Below are 14244 nucleotides of genomic sequence, written 5' to 3'. Positions count from 1 at the left end.
TAGTGGTTCGGGGACGCATCATAGGGGGCGTGGCTTGCGTCCCGACCCCTTTGAATTGCCGAAAGACGGCTTCTTCTTAGGGTAAGGCGCGCCTCTTCCCCGTCCTCGTGAAGAAGAGCTGGCTTGTGCTGACCTGCCCCTATTCGCCGAAGAGGCGGAAACTTTAGGCGGTCCGTAGCTCTTGCTCTGAGGCTTAGGAAAGCCGTGATGCGCTAACTTGGCTATAGCTAAATCCCGATCGTCCCGGGTTTGCTTGTGGAGCGCGTCAAACGACGGCTGTCCCAAAAAGGCACCCTCCGAGAAAGGAGATAACTTGAGAGCCTCAAGCATGGCTTTGTCTTGGATCCTGGAACCCGAGAGAAACGCTGACCTGCGCGTGTGCACCGCGTGTGCATAAAGATGCGCAGAAAGACGTATTTGCTCGGCTAAAACTTTGGCCAAAGTAGCGAGCAGCGTCGTCACATCCTTTTCACTCGCGTCCTGTTGAAACTCAAAGGTTCCAAGGACGTAGTGATAGAACGGGAGAGGGACCTGAGTAGCGTTCCCGAAAGAGAAGCTAATTCTAGGTTGTATCTCCCTGTTTCTTCCAATGCTACGAGAGCTGTCTCTGTATAAGGACAGCTTTGTCCCTATTGTAGCCATCTTCCCTGAGTGTCGCTAACTCCGGTGTAACCGGAAGTGGCGCTCGTGGTAGAGAAAAAGTGTAAGAGATTGTGTGGCTTAGAGTTCAAAAAGAACCTCCGGGCAGCAGCTTGCCCGACATAAGGGGTTGGCTGTGAGGAGGCTAGCCACAGCTGTGCTAACTCTGGTGCCGGACTGTGCGCTGATAGCAGAGGCACTGTGTCCAAAGGCACATATTCCGACCGGGAATTCGTAGCCAGAATCTTAGACATCTCATCGCCACTGAGGGAGATTCACAAAACTTAAAAGTTTGTTTCTCTCCCTGTGTTGAGCGAAAATCTCTGACAGCAGAAGGTGGTGGTGCAGACAAACTTGTTGCTGAAACCACTCCTTCCTCAAAGTATCTTGAAGCTACCTGTGCTGCCAAAGCTACTGCATGGGGAAGCTTGTCTGGTAGCCGGAAATAGGGATCTTCATCAGAAAGGGAAGCCCCGTATTCCGATTCTCCTTCCGGCACTACCGGAAACTCACCACCATATTGACTAACATAGTCATAGGCAGTGTCATCCGGAAGAGAGGTAACGCGTGAGGCATGTTCTCTACTCGTATCCTCTCTGGAGAGAACTTCCTGCCCCCTGGGCGGAAGTGTGGAGCGCTGTGCTGGGGATGCTTACGAGCAAACCAGCACTAGCGTGTCTCCTGTTGTAAGTACAGGCCCCTGCAAGTCGTGATGCGAGCAAGTCTCCTGCCTTACAACAACTTCCAGCCCCCTGGGCGGAAGGGAAGAACGCTGTGCTAGGGATGCCAAGCAAACCGGCATTCGCGTGTCTTCCGTTAAGAGTTGCCTCTTAACAACTTCGCGCCCCTGGGCGGAAGTGTGGAGCGCTGTGCTGGGGATGCTTACGAGCAAACCAGCACTAGCGTGTCTCCTGTTGTAAGTACAGGCCCCTGCAAGTCGTGATGCGAGCAAGTCTCCTGCCTTACAACAACTTCCAGCCCCCTGGGCGGAAGGGAAGAACGCTGTGCTAGGGATGCTAAGCAAACCGGCATTCGCGTGTCTTCCGTTAAGAATACTGACGATTGCAAGTCGTGATGCAAGCAAGTCCCCTGTCTCTTAACAACTTCGCGCTCCCGTGGCGGAAGTTCGGACCGCTGTACCGATGTTGCATCCGTATAGCAAACTGGTACTTGTGTGTCCTCCGATCTAAGTACAGACGACTGCAAGTCATGATGAGAGCAGGCCCCCTGTCTTATCACGGCTTACTGCCCGGCGCCGGGCGGAAGTAGGGAACGCCCGTGCGTATCTCCCTGTAGCTGCTGAATCCGGAAGTGGAGGCATGGTGAGGGAAACTCTTTCCGTCTTCACCGACACCGGAATGTTGTTCAGCGTGAACGTTGGCCGACGTAACAGTGGCTGACGGCGCTGCCTTAACCCTCGACCGAGAGCGATCGTCCACCGATCTTGCCTGAAGAGAGAGCAATTCTGACAAAAACATGCACCTCATTTGATCGCTAAACGTTGCAAACAATGCTGACAAATCTTCCTTGCTATGCTAGCCTTAACCAGAGCTGTCTTGCATTCTTGCTTCAGCGCCGGCATTACCGGACTCTTAGGATTGTCAATTTCTACCGTGAAAGTATTCTGAGAAACTGGCTCGAACACCGTAACTGTAGGTTTAGAACTCTTGGGCTTCTTAGCCGCTTCCCAAGACGGAGACTCTGTATTGGCTACCTGTCTAGAGCTGGGTTTCTTCTTGCCACTGTCCGCCATACTGGCGTTAGTCTTGCAGACGAAAGTAAACAAAGACTAACTCGTGGCAAACGAAAGCAAATATAACGAAAGAAAATGGAAAAATCTCACCCAATCTCAGCTAGAAAGTTAAGATACAAACGAAACCAGGGTGTAGTCTGCCAAAGAAGCAGAGGGCTAACAAATAGCCCGAGCGTAATCCAAACACGTCCTTAGACGCTATCGCTGAAGAGTAGAATGAATAACATGGCGGCGAGAACACGCATGCGCAATGCATGTTAGGAGGTAACCTTGACCTGGCGTTGTCATGTGACCGTCAAGGCTGTTCTATTTTTAGGGTTACTTCCCCCCTACCAGGGTGGAGCGTAGTTTCCAGCGTTCTAGCACTAAACTGAAGTAAATTGCTATATGTGAATTGGGATAAGATATGTAATTTAATATCCCAATCTGCAAACATTCTGTTGAGATTTGTAGAAATACACATACTCATAACTAACTTAATAACTGTACTATATGTGTATAAGACAACTTTCAATGGGATAGTACTCAATGCGTGTGAAACCTTTAAATCAGTAATTCCCATGTCTCATATGATTTAAATAAATGTACATTCCTTCCTGTGTGAACGATCATGTCGGAAGCCAGAGGTTGCGAGTTCGACCCTGGGTCAGGGCGTTAGCAATTTTCTCCCTCCTTTCCTAACCTAGGTGGTGGGTTCAAGTGCTAGTCTTTCGGATGAGACGAAAAACCGAGGTCCCTTCGTGTACACTACATTGGGGTGTGCACGTTAAAGATCCCACGATTGACAAAAGGGTCTTTCCTGGCAAAATTGTATAGGCATAGATAAAAATGTCCACCAAATACCCGTGTGACTTGGAATAAAGGCCGTGAAAGGTGAATGCTCGCCCTATTAGGCTTGAGGTTTGCTGGTCGATGTGAATGCGTGATATATTGTGTAAAAAATTCCATCTCACACGGCAGAAATTAATATGTAAAGCGCTGAGAGAACGTCAAGCGCTATATAAATCTCCCCATACATACATACATAATCCCTACAGATCTGTCCTGCTTTTTGCACAGCAGGAGAGCATCTTTCCTCGTCAACACAATGTATACCAACGTTCAACAGCCTTTTCTTGCGTTCTCCACAGAGTGGGCATCTTTTTGTTGATTTCTTGACACGGGTTTCACATACAAAAGTTATTCACCACAAAAAATAATGTCTCACTTTGCACAGAAAGTAGCCAGGCCACTGGATTTTGTATATAAGTTCAAGTTAAAGGATGCTCTCTTACCATGTAAAACCCTGGACAGATCTGTGTAGTGGCTGTCATGATGCACTGCTTGAAAAGGTATCCTTAAACATTTTATGCATCTTCTGTGTCACTGTATGTCTGAGATAGAGAGAGAGAGAGAGAGAGAGAGAGAGAGAGAGAGAGAGAGAGAGAGAGAGAGAGAGAGAGAGAGAGAGAGAGAGAGAGAGAGAGACAGAGAGAGACAGAGAGAGAGACAGAGAGAGAATATATAAGTGCTGAGTTATGCTTGCATCTATGCTGTCAACTTTGCTAACAAAAGCAATACAAAAGATTATCTTACCTGAGAGCAGAAGTGTTTGCTAAATATGCATGGTGGGTATGTGCCTGGCTCCTCATGAGTGTTGCTGGATCAGACAAGTCGACTAAGCTACCTGAAGGAAAAAAGAATGAATAAAATGAAATAACACCCAGAGATGTAAACAAACACAACCTATGCACCCAAGTAAGAGGGAGAGGGCAGGAGAGGGATTGAACCAAAGGGCATGATCAGTTTAAAAGCCACAGAACCACCAGTTAACTAACTGTCAGGTTGCATTGGCAGTGAGACTTACCACAGTTCAAACCTTTATAAGCCAATAGATAGTTAAGGCAACCAGCTGGTTTTGGAAATGACCACTTCTGTCTCTTCACACGATTGGATACTTTCCTTCCAGTGCTTCTAAAATACCAGTTGCAGAGAGCTTAATTTTAACTCTAGACTCTGTCACGTCGTCTGATGGAAAAGATGACTGAACTTGTACTGAACTGGTGTGTGTGAGAGATAGAGAATGGGTGTGTGTGTGTGTCTGTGTGTGTGTAAGCGTGTGTGTATTTAGTATTGTCTTGTTAGCCTAAGTTCTATTTAATCAGAGTATGTTTGCGTGTGCTTATACCTAGTGATATTGTAAAGCGCATAGTGCTTTTAGTTATGCGCTATAGAAATCTCCTTAATAAATAAATAAATAAATAAATTGTGTTTGTGCCTGTTAATACCCACTTTTATTCAATCGCTGAATGTACATCTTTAAGGCTAAGTTCCACAGCTGCAGCACACTGACCAAGTTCAGATTCCCTCCTTCATAAATATTGTCAACCTGTCGCTGAAAAAAACAAAGAGACATGAAGGGGATTAATCACTAGAAGAACAAACCTGGCACAAGCATGCACATGTAAACTGGTGACTAACAAATGTTTAAGCCCGATGCAGGAGTTATGCCCTATTCTACTATCCTACTGCACAAAGATAAGGCCTAAAAAAAAAAAAAGGTGTGGTTACGGTAACCCGACTTACCCTATTTTTAGGGGCCGACCCTATAACTTTTTATTACATTTGTAAAAAAAACAACAACAAGAAAACGAGTGCAGAAAACGCAATGAAAGTGAAAGCGCTCGAGTCGCACACTTATTTCCCTGTCAAGTAGGTTTAATTTGTACACATTAGAAAAAAAAGTTAAAAAAAAAAAGGGATTGCCTACCTTCCTACCTTATTATTTTTGGCTATGTTACCTTAACCACACCTATTTTTTTTGTGTGCCTAACAATGTTATGCCCTATTCTACTACTCTACTGCACAAAGATAACAATGTTATCAACATTATTACGAGATGTTTGGCCATTGGAAACTGCAAACACCTTAACTTGACAGATCGTCCAGCATAACACCAAAAAGATCATTATTATTGAAGTGAACTGCAGTCAGCTTGATTTCTGTTATTCTTTGATTCTAACTCTTCCAAACTTGCACATACACATACCCTGCGTATTTCCTCCTCACACTCTCTGAGCATGAGGTGAGGGATGCTGATCTTGATGTTGGCTGCGTCAATCACGTACTTGTTCACGGTTTTGTCCACAATGGAGTTAACGATCTCCTGTTGCTCTTGGGTACTTTCTGTGAACCCTTCCACATCTTTCCACAGACTCCTCACCTGTTTATACATATAAAACCATTTAAGAGAAAAGCAGGCACCAGTGCTAAATGCTGAATAAAACTGGTATCACTCTGAAGTTGGAGTATTCGAATGAACAGTTTTAGAGACAGAAAGTGTCAGAAAGTAGGATCCTATTCAGATTAATACATGAGTGAACGTGGGAGTTTCAGCCCATGAACGAAGAAGAAGAAGAAGATTAATACTTAACCCCGGGTGTCTTTAGAGGGAGGTTTCGCTGTAGCAGCAAACTATATCAGAGTACAGTGGAACTGCTTCTTAAGACGAAAAATCTTAGAAAGTCAGGTTTCATAAAGAAAGGAGTCTAAAACTGTAGGTAACTGACAGAGGTTGTGAACCAAAAGTCTGTGAAAGGATTCTTAAAATCGGTGAAGTCTTAATTTGGGGGAGATGGGGCACTCTAAATGTCACAACTCACCTGTTGTACTCTCTGCGTTCTCCTAGCTGTGTGCTCTGACATGTCGAAGTTGTGTAACGCACGAGAAGCTGGGATGGGGCTGCAGAAAACAAAAACAAACATGGACAATTTCATTATTCATGTTGAAGAAGATCGCAGGACGCACATATGCAATCTGTACTAAGTATAAATAATCAAGTATAATAAGCAGTTGGGTTAAGACTTTGCAGTAACGCACAAAGTGACACACACAGGAACAACCCAAGGAGCTGAATTCAATTATAAACCAACTAAGCTAAGAATGCCTTGGAGCATCATAGCACCAAAAGATCAATTAGGCATATATATTCAGAACCCCCCCCCCCCAAATTAAATTTCTACAACATTAGCATACTAAGCTAAAATATTTTTACAAAATGTAAAAGCCCTAGAGCCTCACAGATCCAAAGATCAATTTGAAATGATCAAATCCTCTAACACATTCAATGTCTATCAAACACTTTGATGCAACATTTAACAAAAGACGAATGCCCCCAAAACCAACCTTCCACGGGCCACGCCGCTTAGTGCAGCTGTCTGCACCTGATCCCTCTTGACCCTTTCAAGCTCTTTGACATCTTTTGTAAGACTCCGTAACCTTCGTGTCACTTCACTGAGATCATCAAAATAAACAAATATGCTCAATCAATGTCCGAGTTACCTTACGGCAATAACAATCTTCAAACTCACAGCAGATATTACTGATGGAAAATGAAAGAAGGTCGAGAACTGTCAACATTCTGCGTGAAGCGAAACTAATACATTTAGTCAATCTATTATCTGTCGAACTCACAGAATGAAATTGAACACATCGCATTTTTTCCTTAAGACAATACTCAATTATGACAATAGCTTTGTCAATTACATTCACAGCCGCCACGTTGACATGTTCACGCACAGCAGGTGACAAGCCAGTATAGCACAGTAGCGTATTGCGCTTCACAGCAAAATGCGATTTTCTCTATTCTCGGAATTGCTCTACACACACACACACACACCCACACACATACACCACACCCTTGTCTTGATTCCCAGTCTGCGTACAAAAATTAAATCAAAACTTGACTAAAATAATGTAAAAAGGAAGTAGAAAACACTTCATGCTGGAAATTTTGTTCTTTAAACCCCAAAATAAATAAATCAACTTTGACATGGTGCTTGTAATAAACACAGACAATAACAATATTTATCTTAGAACAGAAACTGCATAAAATAGTTTTCAGTAAATGACAAGCCAAGGTTGACACACATTAAAGATCCTCCCCTCTTTATATTGACAGAACACAGATGGTGAAAATTCAGACTCCACCCACTCTGCGTAAGACTGCCACTCCTCCCTGGCAAGGACGTTATGGCTCAAGTTCTCCAAGAAATGTTTGCGATGTCTGATGGCCGCACAGAGGCATGTCGTCTCCATAGCACTTCCAAGCTCCTTGTTATGAGCAGTTAATGTTGGGGAGCCAAGGGGTACACTGTCCTTGATTCCTGCACAACACGACAGTTTGAAGCAATCAGTTATTTCAACCAGATGTACATCGTAACGCAAGGGTCTGTTTATCCTCTCAAATTATCACATGCATAAATGCATGCTTTGTCTGTTTTCAGATGGTATAGCAGCCCTTCTCATGACAGGAAGCCCTTGGGAAAGGTACAGAAAGTGCCATATGGCCTGTAATTGGAGGGAAAGGCCACAGGCCATGCAACACATTTTCATTGCCCCAATTATCTGAGGATAAATGCAGAGAGGAACATATATATACAGGTGACCCCCAAAAATGCCACCCATAAAAATGCTAATAACTTCTGCCTCTGATCAACAAATTACTTCATATTTGTGTACTTTAACTTCAGCTTATGCATACTGTAATTCAAACCATCCAGATTGTTACCTTTGGGGTTATCTGAAGGAACTAGTATATAATATATATATGTATAGGTTACAACACGAGTGGTTTTTTATATGGCTTGTATTTCAGTCAAGACCCAGCGGATGAATATCATAGGGATTCACGAGCCTCTGGCGAGTGAATCCCGATGATATTCCCGCTGGGTCTTGACTGAAATACAAGCCATATAAAAAAAACACGAGTGTTGTAAGCTGTATATCCCATGCGTACACCAAAGACAACGTGGACCACAATAAAGCACTGTAGTTGTCTGTGGTGTGTAAAATAGGTGAGCCAGCGAGGTGTGTTCCTCTTCACTACCCCATGCTAAAGCCACGTCGCCGAAGAAATGAAGTGCAAACAAGTGCATCCGTAAATGTGTGTTAAATCTACATTCAAACCACTGTTCGATTTGCTTTTGAATGCATTTTAGTTTCAAGATAGTAAAGAAAGCACACACAATGAAAGTTTTCATTGAATCAAAGACAGTTTCGATTTAGGTTCTGAGTCCGTCCAAGGTCACAGTTTCAGGCTACGGTTGCTAACACCGGTTTGGTTAACTCGGATCCCATTTCTACTGAGTTTGATTTTTGTGTTGGAGTGTAGAATTACGAAAATAAACTAACATTTTACTGAATAACTTCCTTTAGATTTAAGCAGTCATTTCATGTTCGTGAAATATATCTCTTAGTTAATTTGTTCGATCGTGCTTGCGTTAATCAACCCATACCGGTAGCGTCAATTCTGTCTAAAACGGTGTAATGGCTGCTCCTTGAAACTGCGTGTTGAATACCGTTTGGACTGATTTTACTCCATCAGGATGAAATACACGTTTGCTGAGCTCTTGGATACTTTCATATAACCATGAACTTACGTCAGTGTAAAGCAAAAAAGTTGGACATGCTCGAAAAATGGATGAAACAGCCTGTGCTGGATGACCGTCGAAGCGAACCGGCCAGTCAAAAAGGTACACTCGTAACGCAGTGCATCTTTGCTTGTTGGAACACACGGAGGAAGGGAGGTTACTCTAGCTTCACCTCAAATGAACAGCGAGGTTCGTTTGCTGTCACTGTCAGTTGATTCTTCGCTTTTGTTCTTTTTTTACTCGACCTGCACCCAAAGTGTAAAGATAAACGCTTTGTTTACTGTATCGCATACCACAGATACGTATCATGGTTTTGTCCTCTGTGAATGCTCTTCATCAATCCACTGAAACATGTTCGGTGCAGTGTCAAGTGTAGGCAGAAGTATAGTTCCTCGGCCAAACCGGAATCGGTACTATGATATATTTTTTGAGCCCATTATGTATTTATTGAAGCCGAAAAATACAACATATATACCCATAGTAGCATTACAGAGACAAAGAAGCAGCTCATGGGATATATATATATATCCCATGACCTCCCTTCTTTGTCTCTGTTACTTCAGTATGGGTATATATGTTGTATTTTTATAGCTCAATAAATACATCATGGACTCAAAAAAATATATGATAGTGCAGATTCCGATTTGGGCGAAGAACTACTTTGCTCCCGACCTTTGACCTCGCGCCGAACAATGTGACACATTTGTATGAAGTTCTAAAATCGTATTGCACGGCTCAGAAAACCATATCAGTTGCACGCAAAAATGAATCTCAGAACTGATCTGATGTATGAGATGCAATAAGCAAAAGTTTCTTTCATTATGAAAGCAATGCAGGTCGAAAAAAACGAACATTCAACTTACAAGATAACCAGATGCTAGCGAACCAAAACAAAAACACGAGTACCCTCCCCTTGCATCGTTAGCAGACGACTTTTCAGAATCTGTCGGTAGTGTGTTTTGGTGTGCGCCTTCAGCTATCAAACATCGGCTGTTTCACGTGTTTTGCGAGCAAGTCTACTCTTTTGCCTGGCTCTGCAGTAAGTCCACATATTTTTCCGTAATCCAGTCATATTCCTTCAAAATGCAATCAATCGGCGGTGACAGACGTGTCGGTCGCGTTTTCCTCACTGTGTGACCCATACCAGTTTAAGTTCATCCATGCAAACACACTCGCAAAACAGTTTATCACGTAGATACATTTCAAATAGGGAGCAAATGGTTAAATCTAAACCTACATATTTGTTCCCTAAAATTTGCTTCTCTGTCAATAAGCCTAATTACACACGTTCGAGAAAAACAACGTGGAATCAATTCTGAATCGAGTAAGCCAAATGGGTCCCAAACCCGTTTCGCCCGTTCTGCCGACCTGAAACGCAAAACAAAAGAATTGTGCGCTTCAACTAAATTAATTTCTATTCGACTTCATTACTTTCTTGCAACTTATGAACCTTTACTTAAAGCTTTTAAATGGTCTGAAAGTAGTGTTACCGCGTACTTATCGATGCACTCATTCGTTTTATTTTTTCAGCGACGGTCACTTAGTTTAAGGTTGCAAAAGGGCTAAGTCTCGCTGGCAACAGTTTTACCCTGCACAGATCGCAACAGTGCCGCTAGTAGTCTACACTTTGTGTTTGATGGTAGAATGGGATATACAGATTACAACACTCGTGGTTTTTTATATGGCTTGTATTTCAGTCAAGACCCAGCGGGAATATCAATCGAGAGCCACTCGCCAGAGGCTCGTGTCTCCCGATGATATTCATCCGCTGGGTCTTGACTGAAATACAAGCCATATAAAAAACCACTCGTGTTGTAACCTATACATATACATGTAAAAAAAAAAAAAAACTTAAACAAGTGGTGACTTAAAACTAGTTAAAGACAGCAATTACAGTTAGGATGAGACTATTTTCAATGGAGGAATGCGTGCATGTCATTGCGTGCCACTTGCAAGTGTGACTTTCAACAGGAACAGGGTCTTTTTCCAGTATATTTGAATTTAGCGAATATCTTCATTGTTGTGCATGAACTTTAGTGTGTGCATGATAATTCCACATACCGTAAAAGTTGGCCTATAAGACGCACCTGAATACAAGCCGCACCCCCTGATTTTTAACAAAATTTCAGAAAAAAGAAGAAATTCCTACTTATTCTGCACTGGGTTATAAGCCGCAGGGGTCTGTTCATTAGAAAAAAGTCGCGGCTTATAGGTCGACTTTTACGGTAGTTTCCAGTCTGTAGGTCCAATGGTCTGACTTTCATCTTCTCTTCAAAATGTTTCTCAAATAACCCCTCCTGAATTGACAATGACACGAACGCTTTTCTGAATGGGGATTGCCCTGAACCTGGCTGTAATTGATGTCTACAGGCCACTGGTGATCTGGGGTATTTCTGTATACTTAGACCTTCAGCTCTTTAAAAAGGTAACAGTCTGGAAGGTTGTAATTGCTTATTGGGTTAGAGTGGGTACTGCTCAACGTACTGTTTAGTCGATTCCAGAATTGTGAATGTTTTTTTTAAAGAGCGCAAACGTCAGACCAATTGTGACCTACAAACTTTAAACGTTGAGAATCCAATATGCATAAGCTGATATTGATGTACACCAAATATAAAGTAATTCGCTCAACATTTTTAGAAGTTGGTAGCATTTTTATGGGTGGCATATTTTATGGGTCACCCTGTATATATACCGCATACTTTTCAAAAGATTGTACATGTATCTTTGAGGCGGGCGGGGATGTAGCTCAGTCGGTAGCGCGCTGGATTTGTATCCAGTTGGCCGCTGTCAGCGTGAGTTCGTCCCAACGTTCGGCGAGAGATTTATTTCTCAGAGTCAACTTTGTGTGCAGACTCTCCTTGGTGTCCGAACACCCCCGTGTGTACACGCAAGCACAAGACCAAGTGCGCACGAAAAAGATCCTGTAATCCATGTCAGAGTTCGGTGGGTTATAGAAACACGAAAATACCCAGCATGCTTCCTCCGAAAGCGGCGTATGGCTGCCTAAATGGCGAGGTAAAAACGGTCATACACGTAAAAGCCGTGGGAGTTTCAGCCCATGAACGAACAAACATGTTTCTTTGAAGTCTCTTCTTTCTATGTTATCAGTCCCCCTGAGGGACTATTCATTCGAACTTTTTTCAAACACACCATACAAGCAACACTTAAAAATGCATGATTACAGCATAACAAAACAAAACAAAACAAAACTCACCATGTTCTGTGCGAATGGCATGAAGCATAACGTAATTGGAGAAAACAAACAGAAGATGAATAAATTTGTCCCCACCAGGTGACATGAACAGAGCAGCATTGATACGAAGCAGCTTGGCATCTGTGTCTTCCTGCAAAAAAATAATAATAATAAAGGGGAAATTAACGTGTACCCGGGGATCACCTTTGACATCCACATTTCTGACAAAATCAGGTCTTAATCAAAACTTGACTAAATGTGAAAAGGAGGGAGGAGTATGGAGGCACATGTACAGTACATTCAAAGACATTTTCAGCAGAAAATCTGGAGAAACAAGAAAAGCAAATGCTTTATACGACACCTCTTCGTCATGTCCCATCGAAGTTGAACCCCTCCATTAGAAGACTCCCTCACTTTTGGTCCTAAGAATATCCCCAAAACAAACCTGCCCCATCCCCACCACCCTCACTAACCTCATACTCAACACCATCCAAATTTTGAGAAAATAAAGAGAGAAAAAAAAGACTCTCCTGATTGATTACTCATGGGAGTAAAAAAAAAAGTGTTCAAATGGCAACGCTAAATTCTTGAGTGGTCTCAAACGCTGACAACACCGCAGTTAAATAACTTTGGCATAAAAAAGAGCGTGAAAAGAAACCCCACAGAAAACTGTTCAAAGCACAATGGTCCCTAAAGCGGGGACCACATTTGGACGCCGTTTTACGCTCTATGCGCCGCAGGCCGTTTTGTGCGTAGCGCGGGAATTGCCGAGTGGCCACACATCGACGATTTTTTTCACAACGCGGTATCACAGTGGAGCGGGTCTCCTGACAAGAAAGTTCAGTTGCATTCGACTGCCGCGCCGCGAGCAGCTGACGTCATCGCTCTGGTTTGCTCTGATTGGTCAAATTTCCGTCGTTCTATGTCTGTGTCATAGAAATTAGAACACGCGCTATTCTTCTGCAAATAACGCTTCGCGATCACAGCACGCTACGGCGCTCCCACGTGGGCCGTTTTGAGCATAAGTCAAGTGTGGACAGGGTCGGACGGGAGTGTATGGACGGGCCTTAAGGCTAACAAAAACAAATAGGTGTGGTTACGGTAACATAGTAAAAAATAAAATAGGGTAGGAAGGTAGGCAATCACTTTTTTTTAAAACTTTTTTTTCTAATGTGTACAAATTAAACCTACTTGACAGAGAAATAAGTGTGCGACTCGGGCGCTTTCGCTTTCATTGCGTTTTCTGCACTCGTTTTCTTGGTTTTTGTGTTGTTTTTTACAAATGTAATAAAAAGTTATAGGGTCGGCCCCTAAAAATAGGGTAGGTCGGGTTACCATAACCACACCTATTTTTATTTTAGGCCTAAAGTAAATTTCAACTCATCTGTCAACCTGTCAGTGTGAAAAGGACTCGACCATTGAAGCTGGATTTCTAACCATGTGCATCATTGCATGTCATAAATAAATTAACAAAGTGAAAGTCCATTTTAATCTTTTGACATAAAGGAGAGCCATTTTGTATGCAGTCCTTACCAGTACATGTACCAGCCACTAAAAGAACACACTCTATCTTCTGTGATACGCTACAGTCGTGACAAAATGTATGCAAACCTTCTGTATATTTTGAAGCCAATAACAGCATACTTTACGAAAAGCTGATTCTGTTTTCTTGTCTGTTACTGGCCAGCAGTCTCTGAAACAGCAATATTAAGACAGAGGCATTATACTAGACAACAACAGCAAGGAGAATGACACAATGTTGCTCATTTACATGTATCTGCGGAGTCACACATAGCTTATCACAATTAGCAACAAAATATTATTATTATTATAAATCATAATGTATCACTATCAGTGTTGGATGAAATTCCGCTGAATGCTTTTATGTACATTGAGCCATGAGGGGCACCATTCAAAAATAATTTGCAATTCTTTTGAATGCAGTAGAATAAAATGCATGTTAAGAGTATTCTTATTGATGATCAATATCCTTTAGCTTTAGGTTTAAACCAAAAGAACAGAAATAGCTGTAGACTACAAACCTGAATTCCTGATGACACAATGCAGGGTCCAGGCGATTGAAGAGAAAGTAAAGAATAGTCTCTGCACCTGCTTTGTTCGGTAAGTTGAACATCTCTCTGAAAGAAAGCAGAACTCAATGTATTGTAACACTAACAAACAGAGAGAAAGCCTTGACAAGTTGACTTCTTTTTTGTCACTCAAACATAACCCAATAAGATTTGAATACC

At 42.6% G+C, this 14244-nt stretch overlaps 1 protein-coding gene across 1 annotated transcript in view; it reads right to left on the bottom strand.

The window, feature by feature from the left end:
* LOC138982620 (serine-rich adhesin for platelets-like) overlaps positions 1–14244 on the bottom strand; it is a 36050-nt gene that overhangs the window by 18610 nt on the left and 3196 nt on the right. The window contains exons 2-10 of the mRNA XM_070355955.1: positions 14038–14133; positions 13607–13688; positions 12017–12146; positions 7365–7536; positions 6557–6664; positions 6034–6112; positions 5421–5594; positions 4664–4766; positions 3968–4058 (exon numbers count right to left, since the gene is read on the bottom strand). Of these exons, the coding sequence (XP_070212056.1) occupies positions 3968–4058; positions 4664–4766; positions 5421–5594; positions 6034–6112; positions 6557–6664; positions 7365–7536; positions 12017–12146; positions 13607–13688; positions 14038–14133 (1035 nt within the window). The remainder of the gene's footprint in view (positions 1–3967; positions 4059–4663; positions 4767–5420; positions 5595–6033; positions 6113–6556; positions 6665–7364; positions 7537–12016; positions 12147–13606; positions 13689–14037; positions 14134–14244) is intronic.

Source organism: Littorina saxatilis, linkage group LG1 (assembly GCF_037325665.1).
Source record: "Littorina saxatilis isolate snail1 linkage group LG1, US_GU_Lsax_2.0, whole genome shotgun sequence".
Taxonomy (NCBI): domain Eukaryota; kingdom Metazoa; phylum Mollusca; class Gastropoda; order Littorinimorpha; family Littorinidae; genus Littorina; species Littorina saxatilis.
This window is presented reverse-complemented; position numbering and strand designations above follow the sequence as displayed.